Raw genomic sequence first — 25,135 nt, forward strand, 5'->3', positions numbered from 1 at the left:
CTCTGTCTCTCTCCCTCTCTCCCTCTCCCTCTCTCTCTCTCTCTCTCTCTCTCTCTCTCTCTCTTTCTCTCTCTCTCTCAGAAAAAATTTCTCTCTCTCTCTCTTTCTCTCTAGGCGGTTGCATCGGTAATGGCAAAATAGACACTAAAATTTGAAATTAATTAGAGGCAACTGTATCGGTAATTGTAAAACAGACACTAAAATTTGAAACAAACTTTTTTGAAATTCTGTCCAAAAATTTTGTCATTTTGATGTTTCATTAGCAGTAAGTTTTGGCCAATACGTTTTTTCAAAATCCCGCAGCTGTGTTACCGGCTAGATTATCGGATTTGAACATATTAAAAAGCACAATTTGTAGCAAAGTCATTTTCTAATTTTTAAGGTTGATGACAGTTTTTGCACTCTGCCTCTACATATGTCCAACGTGTAAGGTAACGATGACGGCTTTCATTAGAGGCTCTTATTTAATGGTATTGAAGAAAATTGGTTATCAGTAAACATTACGTTTCGGCCTTTGAACCCTTCGGAGTATTTTTAAATAAAAAAAAAATTTCACTAATTTTTATGTGAACTGAAAAAGAAAAAATTGTTTTCATTTTTCAAAAGCATTTTTAAGGACTTTCAAAATTAAAAAACTGATTAGTTTTTTCGGTTTACAGAAACACCCATAGTCTCGAAAAGATCAATTAAAAGACCAATTTCAAAATACAGAGAAGTGGAAAACAATTTTCTCCAATTTTCAAAAAAATGTAGCATATTTGCATAAAGTTTTTCAAGCTGCTGATCAATAAACTCCCAAATGTTTTCTATTGCATTATACTAGAGGGATTAGTGCGAACGATCTTCTCTGACAACAAAGAATGCAAATAAAAAGCTACGATTGCAATCTTTGTTTTTCAAAGAATTTGGTTGATTTGATGTTCAATCCATGAAAACGGTTTTTTCACGTCTACGCGGTTTTGAAAATAGTGAAATGGTTAGTTCTGATTAAATAAGAAGAACTGTTTGCAAAAATATATCTAGAAAATAGAGAAGAACGCATTATTCTACTTTTGGTTTTTACATCTTCAAAGTCCATTTTTGCAATTTTTATAGCTCTAAATTGGCTGAAGTAAATTGTGCGATCTCTCAACCCCCCGAGCGATTTTTTTCTTTTCGATTGTTCCTTCAAAATATTAAAGTGTTCCCCATTTTTCAAATTTCTAATAATCTTTAATATATATAAAAACTAAATCCTAGGAGCTACAAAATAGTGTTTTTCTTTTTGTCTACGATGCGTAAACAAAAAGTGAAAACTTGACTGAAGAAAAAAGCCAGCCTCGCAGATATATTCCCCCATTTTGAACATGTTGGAACAATTATTATTCACCGGTTACATTTGTTAAGAGCCCAATTCAGTTAACGAAAATGATTCTCACTTGGATGTTTGTCAAGGACAGTAGCAGTTTCGAGACCCACAGACAGGAACACACTCACAGCTGCTATCGATCTCTTGGACAATCTGCCAACATATTAATTCCAATAAATCCAGCACATTTCGTTCTACGATAAGTGTTGAACTTCAAAAACATTTTTTACTGATTGATTTAAACGGGAAATTTTTAATTCACAAATTTTCGGGCGATAAAGATTCTACAAACTTTTAGGCATTCCTATTAAATTTAAGATACATAATTTGACAAATAAAAATATTTGTGACAGCGTAAGAAAAATTTTGACGAATGGAAGGCTTAAACTTTATTATAGAACCATATATGGTGATTAAATGGATGCGCAGTTTTAAAATCACGTTAACATAAGATTAAACAATAGAAAATTTAAGAAAATTTACGGATAAAACGCTCCAGCTGACGTTGAATCAACTTCACTCGAACTGTATACAGAACTATAAACAACACTTCAAGGTAATGAATCCCATTCTTTCTATGCGTTAGCCGAAAGCTCTTTTCAATTATATAAGATTTAGTTCATGGGAACACATGAACAGCTACACAGGTAGCTCTTTCAATTTCTCACCCATTGGGAACTTTTTAAAAAAGTTTACAGCACTGCAGATTGTTGCAAACATTTACGTGGGTTTCCTTCTGCAACTCAATTTTATAGTGCAAGATCTAATAAAAATTATGTTAAATCTTATCAGATCGCGATAATCCCCGCTTATTATTCATTTATCACTGGGGTATATACTTTTCAGTCGAAAAATACTGAAATTGAACGCAATTAACTAGAGTAATTTCTACAAATAGCAATGAGCTAAATAACAATTGATCATTTGTAACAGTCTTTTAACGGTGCTTTATAGAGTAACCCTGAATTTGACTTCCAGCGAAAAGTTTCCACCGTGACCAACCTGGGCAATCCACAAAGCCCATGTCCACTTGTGCATCCGCTTCCCAATCTCACTCCGTATCCGACCAGAAATCCACCTAGGAGGACTGTGGTGGCTGGTAGGAGAGAGGAATCAAATAGTTGCAGAGACAGTTTTTCACCCAGCACATTCAAGGATCCTGAAAAGGTAATGGTAGACGCTTCAAACGTTGACAATGTTCCCTTGAATTCAAAAATTTCCCATGAAATCAATGCAAGTCTTTTACTACAATATTTTAAAAATCGCTCGAAACAATACCATGACTGTCCTCATAAGAGGTCAATTCTAATAATGACATTTATTATCAGCTAATTGTGCCTCAAAAATACCTTTTCGCAAAAAAATGAACGGTACTACACCGACACTGCTGAATTGTATTCGAAAAAATGAAATCGTTCAATTTCTGGTCTATAGAGTCCCATATAAAAAAGTCCAAATTATGGATTCATTTTTCTGGAAAAAATGAGGGAAATAATTGCCATAACCAATATTGTTCAGCCAAAGATTTACTTTACCCGGGAGCATCAGAAACCGATGTCTGTGACGCTCTGTGTGTTTAGAATTAAAATCCAAAACGAAATGGCAAGAACCCGAATTTTGAAAAGTTCTCGAAACCTGAAATTTTCAGAGACCATTCAAAAGTAATTTTGTCACGCCAAATCGTGAAAAATGATGTGCAGTCCCAACTAAAGAAAACTCACCTATTCGAACTCAAGTCCAAAACTCTCCAAATCTTCAAAAAACTATTGTAACAAAATCTTTCCAAATGTGGATTAAATATTCGTTTATTTTAAACCATCATGAACACCAATCATCGAACTTTTGAACACTTATCTTCTCTGACACTTTTTGTATAACTCTTAAATAATGTCTCCCAAATATTGTTCCATTAACATTCCAGTATTAAAAAGAACATGTAATTGAGTAGGCAAAAATTCTAAAGTGCTGTTGGTGAATTATAAGTTTTTCTTCTTTTACATCTTCATTAATTTCATCTGTTTTCAACAAGTTAATTTGCCTGAGCTGAATTAAATCTCGGTTTTCTATTTGAACCACTTACTCGTAGGTATTTATAGGCTACATGCAATTGGACGACGCTAAAAAACTAAAAAAAAATTACTCAAATATGACTCAGTCAGAAAAATATAAAACATACCCGGCAGATTGCCGGAAAATAGCCGCCGTTGATTCCAATAAGCATGATTGGGATTGAACGAATAGAATATATTGAAAAAAAAAGATTTTTGTACAAAAATATTTTTAAGTCCGATTTATTTTGATGGCATTTCGTAGTTGAACATACTTCTGTTTCTTAGAGAGAGGCTACAGGGGCTACTATCAACACCAATAAGCATTAGAAGTGGTAACTAAGACTTATAGGAACGACGTTCAAATAGCGGGCATCTAAAATTGGGCTTTATGGGTTTATCCCGTTTCTATTTCTGACTTCAATTTTTTATACCGACTCTGTTCATTTTGAATTGCTTTGCTTAGCAACTGATGTTCAAATTCACTTTTAGCAGAATGAGAGAAGAGAGAAACTAGCCTAGAGAAGTCAAAAAGATTTCACGCAAAATGTCGAAAAAGCGGCAAAATGGTAAAGCGAAAAAAAGTTTGACGAAGTAAAAAAACATAGCAGGACAAGTCCTGACGTACAATTCAAAGAATTTTCATTGATTAAACACAAAAACTAGAACTAGAATGGACTATGAGTGAATTGAGAAAACCATTTTTAAAAAAATCAGATAAAAAAATAGGAAAAAAAACAGAAAATCAATGTCAAAATGCCGCATGTGAACAAAAAAATCACTAGCGAGAAAGGGAATTTTTGTTCAAACGCCGTTTTCTCACTACTTTAAATTTAAAGCGAAAAAATTTCACGCCGCAAAACCACTCGCTTTTTCGCTCCGTTTCCTGTTTCGACGTGACCAAAATCACTACTCCAATTTGACTTCAAAAATCATGAAAATGTGTGAACAGATCTTAAAAAAAAAAGACAGCGCCCCAATACAATTCAAATTCTTTGAATTGTAAAAAAAAATACGAGCGCAATAATAGCCGGCTGAGAAGATGAGGGCGGCTATTAATCAAATAAAGATCTTCGTAATAGGAGGCCACTAAAACAATTTTCGCATAGATCAAACCTTTTCCCCTCATTTTTCAAACTTTAATAGTGAAACAGGTGCCTTTCGCAGAAAATTGCTAGATCAAATAAACTATTGCTGAGGCAAACGGTTCTGCTAAACAATTTCAGATAACCTGCATTTTAAGTTTTCAACTCGGAATATGGGACAATCAGGTGCCATGCACTGAACAATAGGAACCTTCTTGTTTTAACCTACTTGAAGACATAGCAATCAGAGAGTAACTTTCGAAGACAAGCTCAAAAACAAACAAAACCTTTTCCTCCCTATACGCTCATGTTTGCAAAGCAAAAAATGACAGCGAGACACTCAAAATTATTGTCAAACTGTTGTTGTGTTTTCCTCGCGTTTCAAAACACTCGGTTTTAACATGAATGCCATTCAAGTTATTAAAGGCCAGTATAGCATTTAAACATAAACCGGCTAACGTTGGACTAATGGCTCTCGAACGGCTGGCAAGGCAGCCAATTTAGAATTCCAATGTTGTTTCGTTCACTGTTTTTGTCCGGATTGTTATTACTTCTCTGTACTAAAAACTTTGAGAAAAATTATTATAATCTCCCGTACGATACAGCGTATAGCTATAGCTTCAAAATAATATCCTTCGTCAAAAATTGGTAGGTGAATAATCTAATCCGCCCGTTTTTGTACTTTTGCTCTTACTTATTTTGAGCTCCAAACAACATTCTACAAACAGCAATTTGACCTTGTATTCTAACAAGCAGCTTCAGTTGATAATATTTTTAAAATACATATCTAAAGAATTACAAAATGAATAATATTGCTCTTCGTTTGACTATTGTCTCCATTGCCACCAATAATTGAGTTTTAAGAATGTCACTCCAACAGTTTGATAAATTATTCGAAGTTGACAAAGCTGGATTTTAAAGACGAGAGAGAGGGAATAAAATATATTTTGCAAAAATTTTAGTCTCGCCGAGTATCGAATAAGTTTTAAAGAAAAGAACTGTTTTGATAACTTTGAAAAACTGTCACAACTCATAGATAATAAACGTAAAGAAAACTTTCACATTTAATTATTTACTGATTTTCTGTTCATTGCTTTTCAGAATCAATTTTTATGCTATTTCTCAGGTTTTGAAATTGTGAATACACTTGAATATATGGAGGTCATACGACATTTGAGAGCACATGTATATGAGGATTTTGCTTGATTTTCTGCCATCAATTGTGTAGGAAGCACAAAATACGTAAGTAGCACAAGTTTTATTTCATTTGCACATTAAAAAACCAATTCTAACCTCCAAAGCACAAGCTTTAGAGTTTAATCATTTGAATCATGTTTTGCTCTGATTTGAGTTCAACATAACAATTCCAAATGTATACGTTTCTACATTGCTAAGAATGGTTAAAAAATTCAACAAAAGTATTTAAAAATCAAATAGAATAAAATTTTTATAGAATGCTTTTCCACCGTACTTTGAAAACGTTCTTTCAGCTGCCACAGGACTCTCACAAAGTAGCTCTATAAATCGATACATTTTTGTATCGAACAATATTATTACTAACCTAGAGTGTAAGCTACTCCTTGAGTGTGACTTGAAATTATTATTGTCAAGTCACACTCAAGGAGTAGTCTTGCATTGTATTGTGACAAGACACTCAAAATTATTGTCAAACTGTTGTTGTGTTTTCCTCGCGTTTCAAAACACTCGGTTTTAACATGAATGCCATTCAAGTTATTAAAGGCCAGTATAGCATTTAAACATAAACCGGCTAACGTTGGACTAATGGCTCTCGAACGGCTGGCAAGGCAGCCAATTTAGAATTCCAATGTTGTTTCGTTCACTGTTTTTGTCCGGATTGTTATTACTTCTCTGTACTAAAAACTTTGAGAAAAATTATTATAATCTCCCGTACGATACAGCGTGTAGCTATAGCTTCAAAATAATATCCTTCGTCAAAAATTGGTAGGTGAATAATCTAATCCGCCCGTTTTTGTACTTTTGCTCTTACTTATTTTGAGCTCCAAACAACATTCTACAAACAGCAATTTGACCTTGTATTCTAACAAGCAGCTTCAGTTGATAATATTTTTAAAATACATATCTAAAGAATTACAAAATGAATAATATTGCTCTTCGTTTGACTATTGTCTCCATTGCCACCAATAATTGAGTTTTAAGAATGTCACTCCAACAGTTTGATAAATTATTCGAAGTTGACAAAGCTGGATTTTAAAGACGAGAGAGAGGGAATAAAATATATTTTGCAAAAATTTTAGTCTCGCCGAGTATCGAATAAGTTTTAAAGAAAAGAACTGTTTTGATAACTTTGAAAAACTGTCACAACTCATAGATAATAAACGTAAAGAAAACTTTCACATTTAATTATTTACTGATTTTCTGTTCATTGCTTTTCAGAATCAATTTTTATGCTATTTCTCAGGTTTTGAAATTGTGAATACACTTGAATATATGGAGGTCATACGACATTTGAGAGCACATGTATATGAGGATTTTGCTTGATTTTCTGCCATCAATTGTGTAGGAAGCACAAAATACGTAAGTAGCACAAGTTTTATTTCATTTGCACATTAAAAAACCAATTCTAACCTCCAAAGCACAAGCTTTAGAGTTTAATCATTTGAATCATGTTTTGCTCTGATTTGAGTTCAACATAACAATTCCAAATGTATACGTTTCTACATTGCTAAGAATGGTTAAAAAATTCAACAAAAGTATTTAAAAATCAAATAGAATAAAATTTTTATAGAATGCTTTTCCACCGTACTTTGAAAACGTTCTTTCAGCTGCCACAGGACTCTCACAAAGTAGCTCTATAAATCGATACATTTTTGTATCGAACAATATTATTACTAACCTAGAGTGTAAGCTACTCCTTGAGTGTGACTTGAACAAAAACATTGGCCTAATTGTTTAAGCAAACAAATTAGCCTAATTGTTGTCATAAACTTATTAAATAGCTTCAGAGTTGAATGCAGAGGACTGCCATGGACAACATTGAAAGAGCCGTGAATGACATGAAACATGGAAATCCACAATGTGCAAGTGTCCTGGAGCTACTCACCAACGAGGTTTCTGAAATTAAAAAACAACTGACTTTGAAAGCCACCCAAATTGTGCATCTTACAAACTGCGTGAATGAATTATCAGACAGAGTCCTACAATTGGAACGATATAGCCGCAAAGATTGTTTAACCTTTAACAATTTCCCATATGCATCGCATTCGGCGGACAGTATCCAAGAGCAAGTATTACAGTTTATTAACAACATATTCAACGCCCATCTCACCCATGCTGGGATCAAAGCTTGTCATTTTCTAAGGAGCGGAATAGCTGGTCAATTATCGGTTATCATCAAAATTGTCTATTTCGAAGATAAAAACTTTATCTGGCGATCTCAGTCGTTGCTCTACGGAATAACTAACAAGTCAAACAACAAATGTTTACCCGAGAAAGATAGAGAAGTCCTCAAGTACGCCACGGTAGAGAAAACCTTAAAGTTTCAACGAACAATTGTGTGGTTAAACTGGAAGTACCTAATGGTACTTCCAATCCACCGCCTATGTCGTTCCACCCTATACCAAGAAGAGGCGTAACGAGACAACGAGAAATAACTCCAAAAGATGATAAGTACTCATCGCTCCTGAATGAATTACGAGACCATGCGGAAAACCCCGATATGTTGAAAGATTGTGCTTGGTTTGTTGAACAATTCACCTGACCATAAATCGTGCGCTGTAGATATTGATGATAACCAGGGTCTCATTATTGAATATACTTTTCGAGATTAAATACCTATCGGTGCTGCACTTGAACATCAGGTCACTTAAGAAACATCACGAAGAACTAGAGGCACTTTTATTAAGCTTTAATCATACTCCTAGCATTCTCGCACTAACAGAGACTTGGCTAACGGACGCTAACGCACCCTATTGTTTTAAGCTTACCGGATACAACACCGTTCTAAGTCGAAACCCCAAATCACGTGGTGGTGGTGTGATGATTCAATGTAAAGCTGGTTTTCATGTACTGGGAGAGCTAGATATTAATCTAGAGGAAAGCATTGCTGTAAAAGTTTTCCACCAAGGCTTATATTTTTTGCTTATTGTTGTTTACAACCCACGAAGATAGAAAAAAATGGAATTCATTGAGCGAGTTGATGAAGTTCTTGAGTCATTTCAATCTTTAATGCCAGTAATAATAATGGGTGATATGAATATTGATACTTTGAAAAGAAACAATGCATCATCAAAGTATTTATCAGCTATAGAGTCAAATGGTTTTGAGATTATACATGGCTAAATAAAACGAGTTGGGAATGTTTCAAATACTTGTTTAGATCACGCTATAGCAAAGGGCTTCAATCATTTAGTTCTCGATATTCTTACTAAACAAAACATTACCGATCACTATCCAATTTTACAAACTTTAAATCATAATGATTTTAGAAAAACGAATGACACGATGTCAAGAGCACGCGATTTATCTTATTTAAATGATAAATATAGAATTCAAGAACTTCAATCGATAGTCGCTAAAAAGTTTCAAACTAATCCATCGGATTTCAACTCCTTCCATAAAATTTTCATTGAATTGATTGATAAATTTGCTCCTTAAAAAGAATTTAAATCAAATCAATGTTCCAAGCCTCCTTAAAAAGAATTTAAATCAAATCAATGTACCAAGCCTAAATTATTAAATGAATTACAAGAAAAATTGATACTTTGAATATTGATACTTTGAAAAGAAACAATGCATCATCAAAGTATTTATCAGCTATAGAGTCAAATGGTTTTGAGATTATACATGGTTAAATAACACGAGTTGGGAATGTTTCAAATACTTGTTTAGATCACACTATAGCAAAGGGCTTCAATCATTTAGTTCTCGATATTCTTACTAAACAAAACATTACCGATCACTATCCAATTTTACAAACTTTAAATCATAATGATTTTAAAAAAACGAATGACACGATATCAAGAGCACGCGATTTATCTTATTTAAATGATAAATATAGAATTCAAGAACTTCAATCGATAGTCGCTAAAAAGTTTCAAACTAATCCATCGGATTTCAACTCCTTCCATAAAATTTTCATTGAATTGATTGATAAATTTGCTCCTTAAAAAGAATTTAAATCAAATCAATGTTCCAAGCCTCCTTAAAAAGAATTTAAATCAAATCAATGTACCAAGCCTAAATTATTAAATGAATTACAAGAAAAATTGATACTTTGAATATTGATACTTTGAAAAGAAACAATGCATCATCAAAGTATTTATCAGCTATAGAGTCAAATGGTTTTGAGATTATACATGGCTAAATAACACGAGTTGGGAATGTTTCAAATGCTTGTTTAGATCACGCTATAGCAAAGGGCTTCAATCATTTAGTTCTCGATATTCTTACTAAACAAAACATTACCGATCACTATCCAATTTTACAAACTTTAAATCATAATGATTTTAGAAAAACGAATGACACGATATCAAGAGCACGCGATTTATCTTATTTAAATGATAAATATAGAATTCAAGAACTTCAATCGATAGTCGCTAAAAAGTTTCAAACTAATCCATCGGATTTCAACTCCTTCCATAAAATTTTCATTGAATTGATTGATAAATTTGCTCCTTAAAAAGAATTTAAATCAAATCAATGTTCCAAGCCTAAATACCTAAATAATTATTTGAAAAATCTTATTTCTAAGAGGAATTATTTGCATCGGAAATGGAAACGAACTAGTCGATCATCAGATTTAAGGAATTTTAAAGGGGCGAGATTAAAAGTTGAGAAAGCATTAAAGAAGCTGAAGAGAAATTATTATAGCAAAAGATTCGAACGCTGTATCAATGATCCTAAACAAACATATAAATTATTAAATGAATTACAAGAAAAATCAGAAAGAAAGCAAACTAAAATTGAACCGATAAAGCTAAGTACTGAAGAGATAGTGCAATCTAAATCAGAAATTGCTAAAATTTTAAATGATTACTTCAGCAATATTGCTGTAGAATTGAATAGGAATCACACCACCACCAACTCGGAGGACGATAGCACGAATTCAGATCTAGGCGATTGCTCGGAAGCGAATGAACAGTCCTTTCGTTTATGGCTGTTTCCAACAAAGCCATTAGAAGTCAGAGAGGCGATTGCCAACCTCAATAAAAAAACTTCTTCGGGTTTAGGTGATATATGCAACCTAGTTGTGAAAAGCTGCAGCGAGAGTTTAGCGCCAATTCTAACTGAACTTATAAATAATTCTTTTAAGACGGGTATTTTTCCGGAAGATCTAAAACGAGCCAAGTAATTCCGCTGAATAAAGGGGATAGTAAAGTAGATCTTAAAAATTATCGACCCATATCATTGCTCATTGTATTTAGCAAAATTTTTGAAAGGATAATGTACAATCGCATCTATCAGTACCTAGAACATTTCCAGCTTCTCTATTCAAAACAATTTGGACTTAGGAAAAAGCAATCAACGATTAATGCGATTGCAGAACTCACTGAGCGGTTGCGAGAGAATTATAAATCAAGAACAGTTACTAGTACAGTTTTTCTGGACCTAAAGAAAGCTTTCGACACTATTGATCATGGCATCTTAGGGAAGAAATTGACTCGTTACGGAATATGTGGCAATGCTAGAAATTGGATTCTTAGTTTTGTAACCGGTCGCTCGCAACGTACCGTTTGTAATTGTTTTTCATCGGATTGGCGTGAATTAAATTATGGCGTCCCGCAAGGTTCAGTATTAGGACCGCTCCTGTCTTTCATATACGTGAACGACCTCTCGGAGGCTTGTATAAAAGCAGATGTTTACCAATTTGCCGACAATACGAACGTAACCGCCCTTGAATGTTCAATTGCTGAATTGAAAGATGACTTAGAATCGTTATCTCGCTGGTTACGCGTTAATAAGCTGACACTAAACCTTAAAAAAACATCACAAGTAAATCTCTCGATTACAGGTGCCTCTAGTTCTAGTTCTATCTCAAACATTGGTATATCCATAAATGATTTTACTGTTAAAATTGATAACTGTTGTCGCTATCTAGGATTATATATTGATTATAAGCTGCAGTTCAGAGATCATATTAATACAGTGGTGGTTAAACTAACGAAGCATAATGGTATCATTTCAAAGTTGAGACATTATGTACCACGAAATACATTAATACGTTATTATGAGGCAAATGTCCAGCCACTTATTCAGTATGGAGTCTTGATATACGGCTGCACAAGCTTTTCAAGTCTTTGCGATATCCAAAAATTACAAAGGAAAATTTTCCGACTAATTTTCTTCAAACGGTTTAAGGATAGCATATCTCCTATTTTGTTGAAAAAACGGTGTACTGACCGTGCATGAGCTGTACGTTTATGAGCTCTTAAAGTTTTTACTTCGATCAGTTCTATCACTTCATTCAGAATCGTATCTCAATAATATCTTCAATTTTAAAAATCAAGATGCGTATTTAACCAGGAGATCTTCAACTAGAGTTATCGCTATGCCGGCTGCTAAAAATAAGTTTTAAAGGGTCTCGCTTAAATATCGTGGCGCAAAGCTATTCAATATACTTCGCCAAAATAATGTACCGCAACTATGCATGATGAATAAAGATATTTTTAACAACCTTGTTCATAGAATAAAAGACAATTATATTCTTGGCAATAGAGAGCTGACAAAGTTTATTTTCCAACTATAAAATTAAGCAATCACTATATACCTGTTGCCTTGTTATATACAATTTTACTTACAATTACATTTTAATAATACAAGGGAATTATGATCTCGTTCGAAATGTGTTTTTTGGATAATTTGTCACATCCCTGCAACTTCTGGAAATTCTTTGAAAAAAATTGATTATACGCAAAATTTTGTGCGGTGCCTTCGTAAAAGGCACCGCGACTCGATTTCTACTGTCAAAAATCACTTTTTTCAATTTCTAAAGACAGTTTTTTCACTTTTTCCTCCTTCATAGGACCATTTGGCAAAACACGACAATTTTTAACTTGCAACGTTGCTCTCTGCTGTAAACAAGTTTCAATTCGACGTAGTTAAAGTACTTATCTCCGGGCTCTTGTGGAGCAATAAGTTCGAGCAGCTAAAAGGTTGCCTAAAAGGAAATCATTTACAAAATGGCAAGAATATTAAATTGAAAAAAAAATTAAGTTTATCCACTCCTACGTTTATATTACAGGGCACGCTGGAAAGTAGGTCTAAGGACCTCGTTGCGCGTCCTTTCCCAGCCTAAAATAATCTTGAATAAATTTTTAATTTGATTGTTGGATATATTAAATGCATTTATTTTTCGATGTTTGATTGTGATTTATGTCGTGTTTTGATTATCCTTCTTTGTACATTTGATTTATGGGCCGGGATAAATTAACTCTCTCTCTCTCATTGCCGTTTGACTCAATTATTTGCTGGTGTCGCAATTTCTAGTAAACTTTTAGAAACAAAGACAGAATTACAAATTTCCCGAAATGAAGAAACCTAATATTAAATAACCTCTTCGATTAAAATGGCAAATGTAATTCAAGAACAATTTTGTTAGAAAGATTTAAAATTTTGTTAGATAGATCTAAAATTTTAATAGATAAATTTAACCTCTACAGTGAAAATTACTTCCTTTAAAAACCTAAGCTAACATTAAAAGCCAATAGGCGTCAGAAGTTCTGATAGGTCGAAGTTCCTCCTCTGTTAATGCTTTACCTGTTCGACCTCCCAGGAAGATTTAAAATTTTGTTAGATAGATCTAAAACTTTAATAGATAAATTTAACCTCTACAGTGAAAATTACTTCCTTTAAAAACCTAAGCTAACATTAAAAGCCAATAGGCGTCAGAAGTTCTGATAGGTCGAAGTTCCTCCTCTGTTAATGCTTTACCTGTTCGACCTCCCAGGAAGATTTAAAATTTTGTTAGATAGATCTAAAACTTTAATAGATAAATTTAACCTCTACAGTGAAAATTACTTCCTTTAAAAACCTAAGCTAACATTAAAAGCCAATAGGCGTCAGAAGTTCTGATAGGTCGAAGTTCCTCCTCTGTTAATGCTTTACCTGTTCGACCTCCCAGGAAGATTTAAAATTTTGTTAGATAGATCTAAAACTTTAATAGATAAATTTAACCTCTACAGTGAAAATTACTTCCTTTAAAAACCTAAGCTAACATTAAAAACCAATAGGCGTCAGAAGTTCTGATAGGTCGAAGTTCCTCCTCTGTTAATGCCTTACCTGTTCGACCTCCCAGCTGCTGATAGCCCACAAGTGCACCAGTGATGATGCCAACAATTGAACTCAGTTTCCACCGGAAGTCAGGCTTATTTCCAATCACAGATGAAACGAGTGAAGACATTCCTGTAATACACTGGATCATCTAAGATATGTAGGATTCCATCTCAATTCTTTACTGCGCAACCAATAAATTATGGACTGGCCAATAAATTAATCAAAAATCTGAACCAGTGGACAATTTCTACTTTGGGATTAGAGCACTTTTTGCCAATCTTCATATAGCATCAGCAGCGGAAACCTAAATAGTCTAAAACGAAATACGAGATTCTCTATGGTTTGTGTGCGCTAACAACTTATTTGAAAGACGTGAATTAGAACACTAAAGCTCCGACCCCTCTCATTACCAATCTTCGTCCATCGTCTACGACAGAGGGCAAATTTTCAAAAAGTGAAAACCTCGCAAAATGAAAACCAACTTTGTGAACGAATGTTTTTTTGGTGATTTCTCGAAACGAAAAAAAACATAGCAGGACAAGTCCTGAAATACAATCCAAAGAATTTAATGAGAAACTGAGAATTAAGGTAGCTGACCAGCAAATTAATTGAACAACCCCTGCCAAAAAGACCTTCAAAAGTTCATAAACTAAAATAATCAAACAAACTAAAAAATATATTCATTCGCTAAAGGAGATTTCCTGGCTCCTGGGGCTCGGCAAACTTAGATAATGAGAATAAATTTTCAAAAATTTGAAAAATGTAGGTTTTGAAAAAATTGCCAAAAATCGTGATGTTAAAATGTTGAAAACCATTCATTCTATTACCACTAGAAACTATGCAGTAACCTATTATCAAACCCTGGAGGAGGTTTCTTGACAACTAGGGCTGAAAATGACAAAAATTTTCGAAAAACTTGAAAAAAAATTGTAAAAATGTGTATAAATTTGTGTGTTTATGTTTCGAGTACCAAAAGATATAGCTCTTAAAATGGTCATAAAGAGTAATTATTTCTTGAAAAAGAACTTTATCATTTTTTACAAACCTCCAGTTTAGACTGGTCCAACAGAAAATTCGAAAGACGAAAAAACGCAAAAAATTGCATTATTTTGGGATCAAAAACTCCTAAAAATGACCTTTTAACATTGAAATACGGCCTTCCCAATTGCTTCACCACTCTAAGCACTTGAAGGACTACTAAACGCGGCTAAGCGCCTCTAATGAAATTTGATGCCCGCTGAGCTTTACCGGTTAATCCCGTTTTGAGCTTTCACAAAGTCATGAAAAAAAGGTGTAAAAACATCTCACAAAAATAAAAAAGACAGAGCACCAATACAATCCAATTCTTTGATTGTAATGCAAAAAAGAAGTGCACAAAATACATTTCATTGCATCCTATGCCAAATCAGCAAAAAATTCCAAATCCTATGCCAAATCAGGGGGGGGGGGGTGGGTGGATGGGTGTTGTGGGGGAGGGGTGGTGGGGGTTTGTTGTGGGGGAGTCAACTCCTAAGTAAACCGCCCTTCACACCATAAGTGTAAGTCAACAAAAAAGTTTCTGTGAATCGCATACTTGGAGACTAGAGAGCTGAAAGGCGCTACGAGCACTTAATGCCCGCTGGCCGCTAACCGTCTACCCCGTTTTTGCGGAAAAAAAGTCAAATGGGTCAGATGAAAAATTGGCCAAGCAAAAAATCGAATTAAAAAGACCGGCAGGAATAATATAATTGCTACAAACTTCGTTTGAGAGCAATTAAAAACGATCAAATAGCGGATAAAAACAAACCAAAGAAACAAAAGTTTGAAACAAATAAAATTCCGATAAAACCTTATTCTACGTTTGCAAAAATGAAACGAAGACAATTGATTTATATAATTCCTCTATTGTTTTTCCAGTTTGATGATATAAACAAAAGAAACATTATAATAACAACTGCCAACTTCAGTCAATATTTCCCATGAGTAACTAAAAAACGCCAGATTTTATGTAAACTGAAGAATATTAAACAATGTCAACACAAAAAAATTGATTAAAAAAAACAAGTTGGAAAAATATCAATTACATTCAAAAATTTTTTTTTAAAAATTCCATTAGAAAACATAACCGACTAATATCGGAATACTTGCTCTCGACCTTTGCCTAGTTGGAGCTCGAATCTATTACAGCCTGCTGCAGTCTGAGGGGGTTGCTAAATTCAATAAGGGGGGCTGCAAATGTCATTAAAGGATATTACATTACCATTATAACCACTAAAAAATTTTTAAATTACACCAATTTTGGCGCAATATTCATTTGACTTTCAGAAGACAACTGTCGCCACTTGAGGTTAGCTGATGACATTGTGCATAACAGAGAAATTTAGAAAACACAAAACAAAAAGTAAAGAGCTTAAAAGTCACTCGAAAAACCAAAGCGGTCAAGCGAAAATTTTGCATAAAAAATCCAACATGTTAACAATAATTGCCTTAAACTTCGGTTGAGAGCAAGTAAAAAGTGTTTGCCTTTGCTGTTCATTTGGAATCTAAAATCTTGAGCGTACGGAAACGACGAATTGCTCATGTCAATTAAACTTTGTACAGGGTACTCGAGATAATATCACCTCATACTACAACGGAGCTTTTTTCAAAAAGCCTTTTTAAAACTCATTTGTTGAATATAGAAAAGGATATCCTCTCGGCAAAAATTTTTTCCTATAAAATTTAACAATTATGTTTAGTGTTTAATTATTTTTCGATATTTCCTATACAACAAAAAAATTATGAGTCCAAAGACAAGTAGCTCTTTTTTTGGAAAACAATTTTTTCTGCCACAAGAACAAGAAATGTTAACTTCCCTGAGACGCTATTCAACGGTTGTAAAACAATATGAATAATTCTAAGTATTATGTCGCCATCTTTATGTTCCAGAAAATTATCTGATGCTACCTCTAAATTACAGCTATAAAAGCAGTGGACAACGGCAAACTGTTTGTAAATGAGCTATTTTGGCGTCAATGATGCTAAATACGAAAAATTTTGAAAACTCACAAAATTCCCATAAAACCTATGTGTTTTTAAATGAAGCCCACGTGGGATGAAGTAAAAGTTAACTAAAATTTGGATCGAAACCTATGCAAAATAATAACTGTCAAAATCAAATGGCTAGTTGTACATCTGAATTTCTGTTCAGCTATTCTGGTGTTCTAATTAAAACAGTGATAGCGTTGGCGATGTGAAAATAGCACGCAACAGCCATTAAATTGCCTAAGGAAGTGCAAAAAACATAACTGCAAAGAGACTGCAATTTCAAATCATGCTTTCAAATCAAATACGTGTGCTATCTATAATCAGCAAAAACTGAAAGCCAGCATGATACTCCCAATATGTTGTAGTTTTTTCTTTCGTTTCCAAAGACCCGGTTTCAACATGCATGCCAGTAATGTTATTAAAGGCCATTGCAACATTTAAACATAACAACTAACGTACGACGAATTGATGTCGAACGACTGCAGAGGCAATCAATTTTGAACTTTAACAAGGCGGCTCGTTCATGTGCGTTCGCACATGATGTTCCGACCCGCGCTCATCTACATTTTTGACTTAACTGTCTTTTGACTTAAATTTTTGACAATGAGATAAACAAAAATAGATGTTTGAGTTTTAAAAAAATGTTACACAACCAAACCAATAATTGAATTAAGTATTGCCATGCCTCATTACAACGAGATCTGCCATTAAAAAGACTACGAGAAAAAACAATAACAACAACAAAAAGGAAAAACAAATTGCACGGCAAAAACTCAATATCTAAAATTAAAAGCACCTAGTATCAACGTCAAATGACAATCAGACAAAACCCTAACTACACAAATTTAATTTTTCCTAACTACGCTGCAAATAGTATTTTTTCCTTAATAAGACTAGGTAACAAGTCGACAAACAGAAAAAATAATGAGGCGATAATCAAAAATCAATTAACATTTTTTTAAACCAAATAATTCCAAAAGTCTCAAAAACAATAGCTTTTAACGGAATAACTCTTGATAAATTTACTAAAAAGTCATAATGAAACCAATAGGACCTGACTTTGATAAGACTAAGCCATCGGAATGGCCTAAAGAAGCAGAAACACTAAAAAAAAATACGATCAGCAGTTTACAAACATTCCGAAAACACAAACTATTGGTGCGATTGAAATCATTAGCTATTGTCTGAAAATTATGCACTTTTATTCCAATTTCTAATTTTACTAACTCAGATAAAATTATACTGAATGAACAAATAAGTTCAATTGGGCCATATTTGAAAATCATTTGGATCTGTTATTACGCGATTGTGCTAAAGGAGCACAAATACACCACTCACATATTTTTTTTATCAAAAAGCATTTTGTCCAACAAACAAAACATCCTTTATTTCAGAATATCGGTAAACAAGTCAATTTTGAAAAAAACAAGGAATTGTATGGGACCTCTCAATGATGAGAAAAAGTCACAAGTTGACGAAAAGAACCACAAAAACTGAAAAAAATGACAAATCCTTTAAAATCTTAAATATTTATAATATCATAAACTTCAAAACTATTCGCTATAAACTAACTGCTTCGGGTAACATAATTTATTCGTTCTTTAATTACAAGATGATGAGAATGGTCAACACTTTACGACTACCTAAAGAATAAAAAACACAGGCAAGAGAAAAAAATTCCAAAAAAAATTGAGCGAGAAAATTGTCGAAGCTATTAAGAAATGAATTTTTCAGTAAAAACTTTTCTACTTTCAAATAATTTTTTAACAGCATTGGGATACTTCTTTTTAACAATTTGACTCCAATAAATCAACAAAAATGAAAAAAATATTAAAACCACGAAATTTTTGAGAAAACCAGTAGTATCAACGCAATTAAAATCAATAGCTTTCAACGGAAGCTAATAATGACGCTATGTTAAGTCATGAGGAGACAAAAAGGGCATCTGCCATTCATAAGTCATCAGAAGGACATTACAATAAAAAAATTGACTATGAAAACCAACAAAAACAGTCAAAATCCAAAAATTAAGTAGAAAAGTGCGAGAAGAAAGTGTCGAAGCCGTTCAAAGCATAAACTTTTCTCTGAAACTTTTATGTATGATCCCTCTAACGTCTTCTCTAACTCAATGCTACAATCAGAAATAGGATAATGTGTTGAAATTCCAAAAGGAACTAAAATTTTGAGAAAAAATATCTTAAAACTAAAAAAAGATAAAAATTCGTGCATCGAAGTCGTAACACCAATATTTAGCAAATAAAACGGCTAAATAGATTAGTTTTAGTTGACTTAGAAAGTAAGGGGGTTTGGTCATTCCTGAGACTGACTTACAGTGCACGAAAATAAGTTTAGGACTGGTTAATGTTAAAAAAATTTCTCGAAAAATCATTAAAATGAAAGTCTTAACAGACATTAAATTCAATAGCTTTGAAAGAAAATTAATAAATACGCTCAGTTATGCCTCAATTGGAGGACAAGGATATTTGTCGTGCATGGGTAATCAATAATAACACAATAAGTCTTATGGCTATGGAAGCAACAACAAATACAGGCAAAAACCAAAATTTTAATAGAAAAGTGCGAGAAGAAAGTGTCGAAGCCATTTAAACCATAAGCTTTCCTCTGAAAAAATCAACCATGATCCATTGACGTCTTCGCTAAGCCAATGAGAGGTATCATTATCAGGATAATGTGAAAAGAGTTCAAGAGGAAACAATAATATAGAAAATCCATTTTTTTTTTAAATTGTGAACTCTTGTGTCATTGAAGCCATATAACTAATAGTTAGAAGAAGGAACCGCTAATCAGGTTAATTTTTGCTTCAGTAGAAAAGTAGGAGGTCCTGTCATTACTGAGACTGACTTACAGCTCACGAAAATGAGTTTAGGATCGGTTAACGTTAAAAAAAATTTCTCGAAATATTTTTTAAGTCCTAACAGCCATTAAAATCAATAGCTTTGAACAGAAGTCCATAAATAAGTTCAGTTGTGCTTCGGTTGGAGGCAAAAGATATTTGCCGTGCATAGTTAATCAATAAGACATTACAATAAGTCTTGTGACTATGGAAAGAACAACAAATACAGGCAAAAACCAAAAATTCAATAGAGAAGTGCGAGAAGTGTCGAAGCCATTTAAACCATAAGCTTTTCTCTGAAAACCTTAACCATGATCCATTGAACAGTTTCTCTAAGTCACTGGGAGATATCAGTATCAGGATAATGTAATATAATTTCAAGAGGTACCAATAATAAGAAAATATCGAAACTTTTTTTTTTAATTTTGAAATCTTGTGGCATTGAAGTCATATAACGAATAGTTAGAAAATAGAGCCACTAACCAGATTAATTTTTTTGCAGTAGAAAGGAAGCGGTTTCATTACTGAGACTGACTTAGAGTTCACGAAAAGAAGTTTAGGATCAGTTAATGTTAAAAAAAAAATCGAAAAATCACTTTTAAAGTCTTGACAGCCGTTAGCTGTCCACTCAAAGCTCTAGATAGGTTCAATTATTGCTCCTTACGAAACTTATTGCACTTATGGTCGAAGAGTCTATGCAATAGGACTTCAAAAATTTAGTAAAACCTCAAAGGGAAATCAAAAAATCATTTAAAATTACGAAAACTGTGAGTCAAAGCCAAAAAAATACACGAGCGATTCCCTGAAAACAAATTTTTTGTTCATTGAGCTTCATTAGACCGTAAATCAGGTTTGTCATTACCAGAACCTCGATATGAGAAGTGACTAGTCTCTAGGTGACTTAAGAAAACAAAAAACATTAAAAATTTCTTAAAAAAAAAGAGCTCTAAATAATTTGAATTTTTATGATAGTTAACTTCCCTATGAGACCATAACTAGACTTTTAATCGCCTTTCGTCTATTAGGGACTCGTAATTGATCGATTTTGTGGCTTGAAATCAAATTTTGAATTAGAATTTTTATTTAAAAAGATCTTATTTTGAAGAAAAGTTACACTAAATGTGACCAAAACATGCTAATTATCCCGTTTTCGCACAAAACTTCAATCCTCGATAACTCCTCGAAAAACACGAATATCAAAAAAATCTTTTTAATTCCGTATTCTACGCTGGACGGGCTTTTTAATGATACCACTCACATTTTTCTACGATGAATATATCGATCGGCCAAAATTGACTGAACAAAAAAACCCATTTGAGTATATAGTTCCTCCCCCCACAAGTGGGGTAGGAACAATTATTAAGAAGACTAAGGAGGTGTTCCGCGAAACCCGGATGAGTCATGAACACAATTCAGCTACACGGCCTATGAACATTATTCTCCCACAATATATTTTGTTTTAGCAACAGACTTATTTTCTGAATGCTGGCAAATGAAATCACTCAGAAAAACATCGAAACCTCAAGCATGAAAAAGTCGCTCGAGAAGTAAGATCGAAAGAATAGTCTAGAAAAACGGTCCAGCGAAAATTTTGCATACACACACGTTCACAATAATTGCTTCAAACATCGTTCGACAACAATCAAAAATGTTCTAAAAGGCCGCTTACACTGCGTTTACTCGAAAAACATTCAAGTAAAGAAAATTTAAAATGATAGAGCAATTTCGAAGTTAAAAAAGTTCATTGAATCAAATAATAGTCTCATGTTTCACCCAAAGGAACCAATAATCGGCAAACTTATGAGTAACTGAGTTTTAACATTTGACTTATCACAGTTGGAATGTTCTGAAAGATAAAAAGGAACAACTGTTAAATTTTATTTCGAAAAATCAATTAGTTTTTCAATAAGAACATTTCTAATTTGAATTAAATTTATTTAATTACTGACAAGATTATTTACAGTCACAGAAAAAAAGTCGGGAAAGTTAAAAATTGAAAAAAGTTTTCTATAAGTTTAAAAATGCCCGAGCATCAATCCAAATTGGGCAAAATGCTTTAAATTAGCTTAAAACCCTTAGAAGTACAATTCTTGATCACCCTCAATCGAAAGAGCCCTCTTTTCAGTTTTAAAAGGTACTGTCAGCAGATTTTAAGTCAGTGCCCTTGTCAAGTTTGGGGACACTTCTAATTGTTGAGCATCTATACCCACAGTCAGAGAGTAACTTGAAAACTCATGGTCCGATTTCTTTCGAAAAACAGTTGCTTTCTATCCGCAACTAATTCTTGAGAGCAACACTTGTTAATTAAGTGCTTCTTCATGAACATAGCCGGCAGATTACCGGAAAATATCCGGGACCGACGCTTGAGGCCTTCCATGCATTGAAACAACTAAAGAAATAAGATAGACAGATTGACCACCAGTCCTTTAATAGACCACTAGATTTTTGGTTAGATTCGGACTGTCATTTTTATGAGAAACATACGCTCTATAAGGAAAAGACCCTAATGGAGCTTCTTCAAAATTAATATTCGAAATCAAAAACTAAAGAATCTAGTACTCAAAAATTAGGGCATATAGGTTTGGCACTACTTAGATGAACACTATTGACCTTTAACTAGTTAATGTTCATAAAATCTAAAGTTCATTAAATGAGTTCAGAAGTCATTTTCTGAGTGAGGTAAGTCACGCAATTGACCTAAAAGCAGAAAAAAATGACGTCAGCAAAGCAGTAAAAATCACTGAAATTGAAAAAGTCAATTCCAAGAAGTCAGGTCGCAATAATCATCAATGGAGATAGAGGCGACGAATGAAAAAAAAACATAGCAGGATAAGTATTGAACTATGAATGAATTAGGAAAACCATTAAAAAAATCTTATCCAAAAAATCGAAAAAAGTTAAAATCAAAGGAAATTGTCGCATGTGAACAAAAAACCACTAGCGAGAAAACGAATTTTTGTTCAAACACCGTTTTCTCACTCTACTTTACAATTAGAGCGAGAAAATTTCACGCCGCAACACCACTCTTTTTCGCTCCACTTTCTGTTTCGGCGTGACCAAAGACACTACTCCAATTTGCCTTGAAAAATCGTGAAAATGTGGGAAAAAACGTAGCCGGAATTCTTTGAATTGTAAAAAAACCACGGTGTCCCCAATAATAGCCGCTATCGCTTCGCGGTTATTAACTAGAACGATATTAATAAGTTGGTAATAAGTTGTTAGTTATTAACCTAATAACTTATTACCATGTCAAGAATGTTTTTAAAAAAATAAATAAGTCAGTAGACATTGATGAATTAAGCACGAAAAATTGTCGCCATTAGGTTTAATTGATTGCGTACTTATGTAATTGTGCTTACAAGATAGTGTTCCTTCATTCTTACCTGTAATTTTTCCACACATGAGCAAATTGATGGAAGTAGCTGAGGCCATAATTGCACCTCCAACCACAGCGCAAGAGATGTCATTGGAAAGACCAAACATCATAGACCAAATAGAAAAGAGGTAAGATACAGAAATTGATATTTGCTCACTCACAGAATCATAACCTGAAAAACCCGAAATGTCCTTGTTCGGTTATTCCCGGATCTTAGTGTCATACAACGTTAACGTTCCACACGCACCAGCTATTGGTGCGAATAGGTTATTTTGCATTGGCGGTGGGGGGATCATCAAAGACATGCGGCCACTATATGTTCCCTGTTTTGGATACATTGTTTTGGCCAATCCTGATAGCCAATCCTAATAGCTACAAACTCCATTTGAGAAATTACCACATTTTCAAGCAATTAATAAATTGTGAATATTTTTCTAGGTCAGATTGAGATGTGATGTTTTCATTGAACAGTTCCGCAGAGTCATTTTTCCCCAACTATCTGCTCTTAATAGAGATTAAAAACTGTCAAAATTTGTAGTTTGAGCTGCTTTCATAATAAGTGCCTGTTGAGGGGTACATTCTGATGTTTTCAGGCATGATTGATTCCACTAGTTCAGCTGTCCTGAAAACGCAATTATCGGCATCCGTGCTACTTCTACCGTGAATATCTGTACTGGGCACGTAAAAATCCTATTCTTAATCATTACTGAATCTTAGTGAAACAGATTCATGTCAATTTCGACTTTAGATTTGGCGCAACTCTGATTTTTAATGGTCAGGCTTGGCACAATTCTCATTAGAGGGCAGACTTGGGTCAATCTTTATTTTTACACTTTCTGGACGTCTAAAAAAGGGGAACGCAGGAAGTAGAAAGGAAATTGTCAAAAAACGCATTTATTGTTCCAACTCCAAAATCGCCAAAACGCATTTATTGTTCCAACGCCTCTTGTGGGGGGATAAAGTCCGAGGCTTTTGTTCGCTCAATTTCAATCCATCACATCTACTTTATCAGAGGTTGCTTCAATATCAAATAGGACGCACAATCAAAAGCGAAATAATATAACTGATCAGTTCCACTTTTGTTGAATTGAACATCTCTTGGCTGTTCTTTCAACGGGCATTGAAGTAGGGAATTAAATCAAATCCTACTCTATCAAAAGACTGCAAATTGGTGTTTTGTTCAACTGTTTGGCGCTTTCCGATACTTTAAAATCAGTCTTCGTCAGAACGATTAAAACATTTTTAGAGCAAAATCATATTTCAGTACTGATTCAGAAAAAATTCAGAAATCAACAATATTCTAATTTTTAACCTCTAATTCATGAAGAAACAGAATTTATTGTCTGTCAAACCTTCTGATTCAGATCTAAAATAAGTCTCCGAATGAGAAATAATTCAAAAAGGCGCAATAGTGTTGGAATCGAGTTCGTTCCATTTGAACTCGGTTATGATTGGTCACACTCATCATTTCTCAACTGTGACAGTGCGATTAAATTTCAGATGCTTCAAAAAGAATAATTAAGTCCAACATATTACCATTCCACAATTTAAATTCAAATTAGTGAACATATTTTTGGAAGTAAGACATTTTCTGGGAAGAAAAGCTAAGCTCGCCAGTTTAAGAACAAAACAAAGAGTGACCAAAATTCTCAGCCGAAATCTTACTTCTGAGTCTTTTCTTTAATTTGGAACCAGTAAAAGATTAAAATTGGCAAACATTTTGAAATGCCAATTTCAAGTTATAATGCATGTCGACTTGGTTGTTCATGGTATTAACCTTAAACTGTGACTATTGTTCCTGGCTGGCAGCGTAATTTTACGTGTCGCGTTTGATCATAGGTTTTGAAAAAAATTCTAAAGTAAGTATTGCTAAAATTTGTATTTCCGACAATTTAAGGAAATTAATTGATCCTGAAAGAGAGAGAGAGAGAGAGAGTAAATTTATCCTCGCCCAATTAATACAACAGAAATTATATAAATACATTAAGAACATCAATCACACATCATTTAGGACAACGGAATTAATCATTAAACCAAAATATCAACAATTTAACATCATAAACATCAATTATTTATAGGAAAGTGAATGAAAATAAGGCCAGGAAAGGACACGCAACGAGGTCGTTATACCTGCTTTTCAGCGTACCCTACAATTTTTTTAAACTG

General features: G+C 33.6%; 1 protein-coding gene across 1 annotated transcript in view; it reads right to left on the reverse strand.

Moving 5' to 3' along the window:
• LOC142344554 (uncharacterized) overlaps positions 1–23,176 on the reverse strand; it is a 151,632-nt gene extending 128,456 nt beyond the window's left edge. The window contains exons 1-4 of the mRNA XM_075396317.1: positions 22,977–23,176; positions 13,740–13,862; positions 2,351–2,507; positions 1,419–1,501 (exon numbers count right to left, since the gene is read on the reverse strand). Coding sequence (XP_075252432.1) covers positions 1,419–1,501; positions 2,351–2,507; positions 13,740–13,862; positions 22,977–23,079 — 466 coding nt within the window. The 5' untranslated portion in view covers positions 23,080–23,176. The remainder of the gene's footprint in view (positions 1–1,418; positions 1,502–2,350; positions 2,508–13,739; positions 13,863–22,976) is intronic.
• Positions 23,177–25,135: the final 1,959 nt, after the last annotated feature.

Source organism: Convolutriloba macropyga, chromosome 8, assembly GCF_964194025.1.
Source record: "Convolutriloba macropyga chromosome 8, txConMacr16.3, whole genome shotgun sequence".
Classification (NCBI taxonomy): Eukaryota; Metazoa; Xenacoelomorpha; order Acoela; family Convolutidae; genus Convolutriloba; species Convolutriloba macropyga.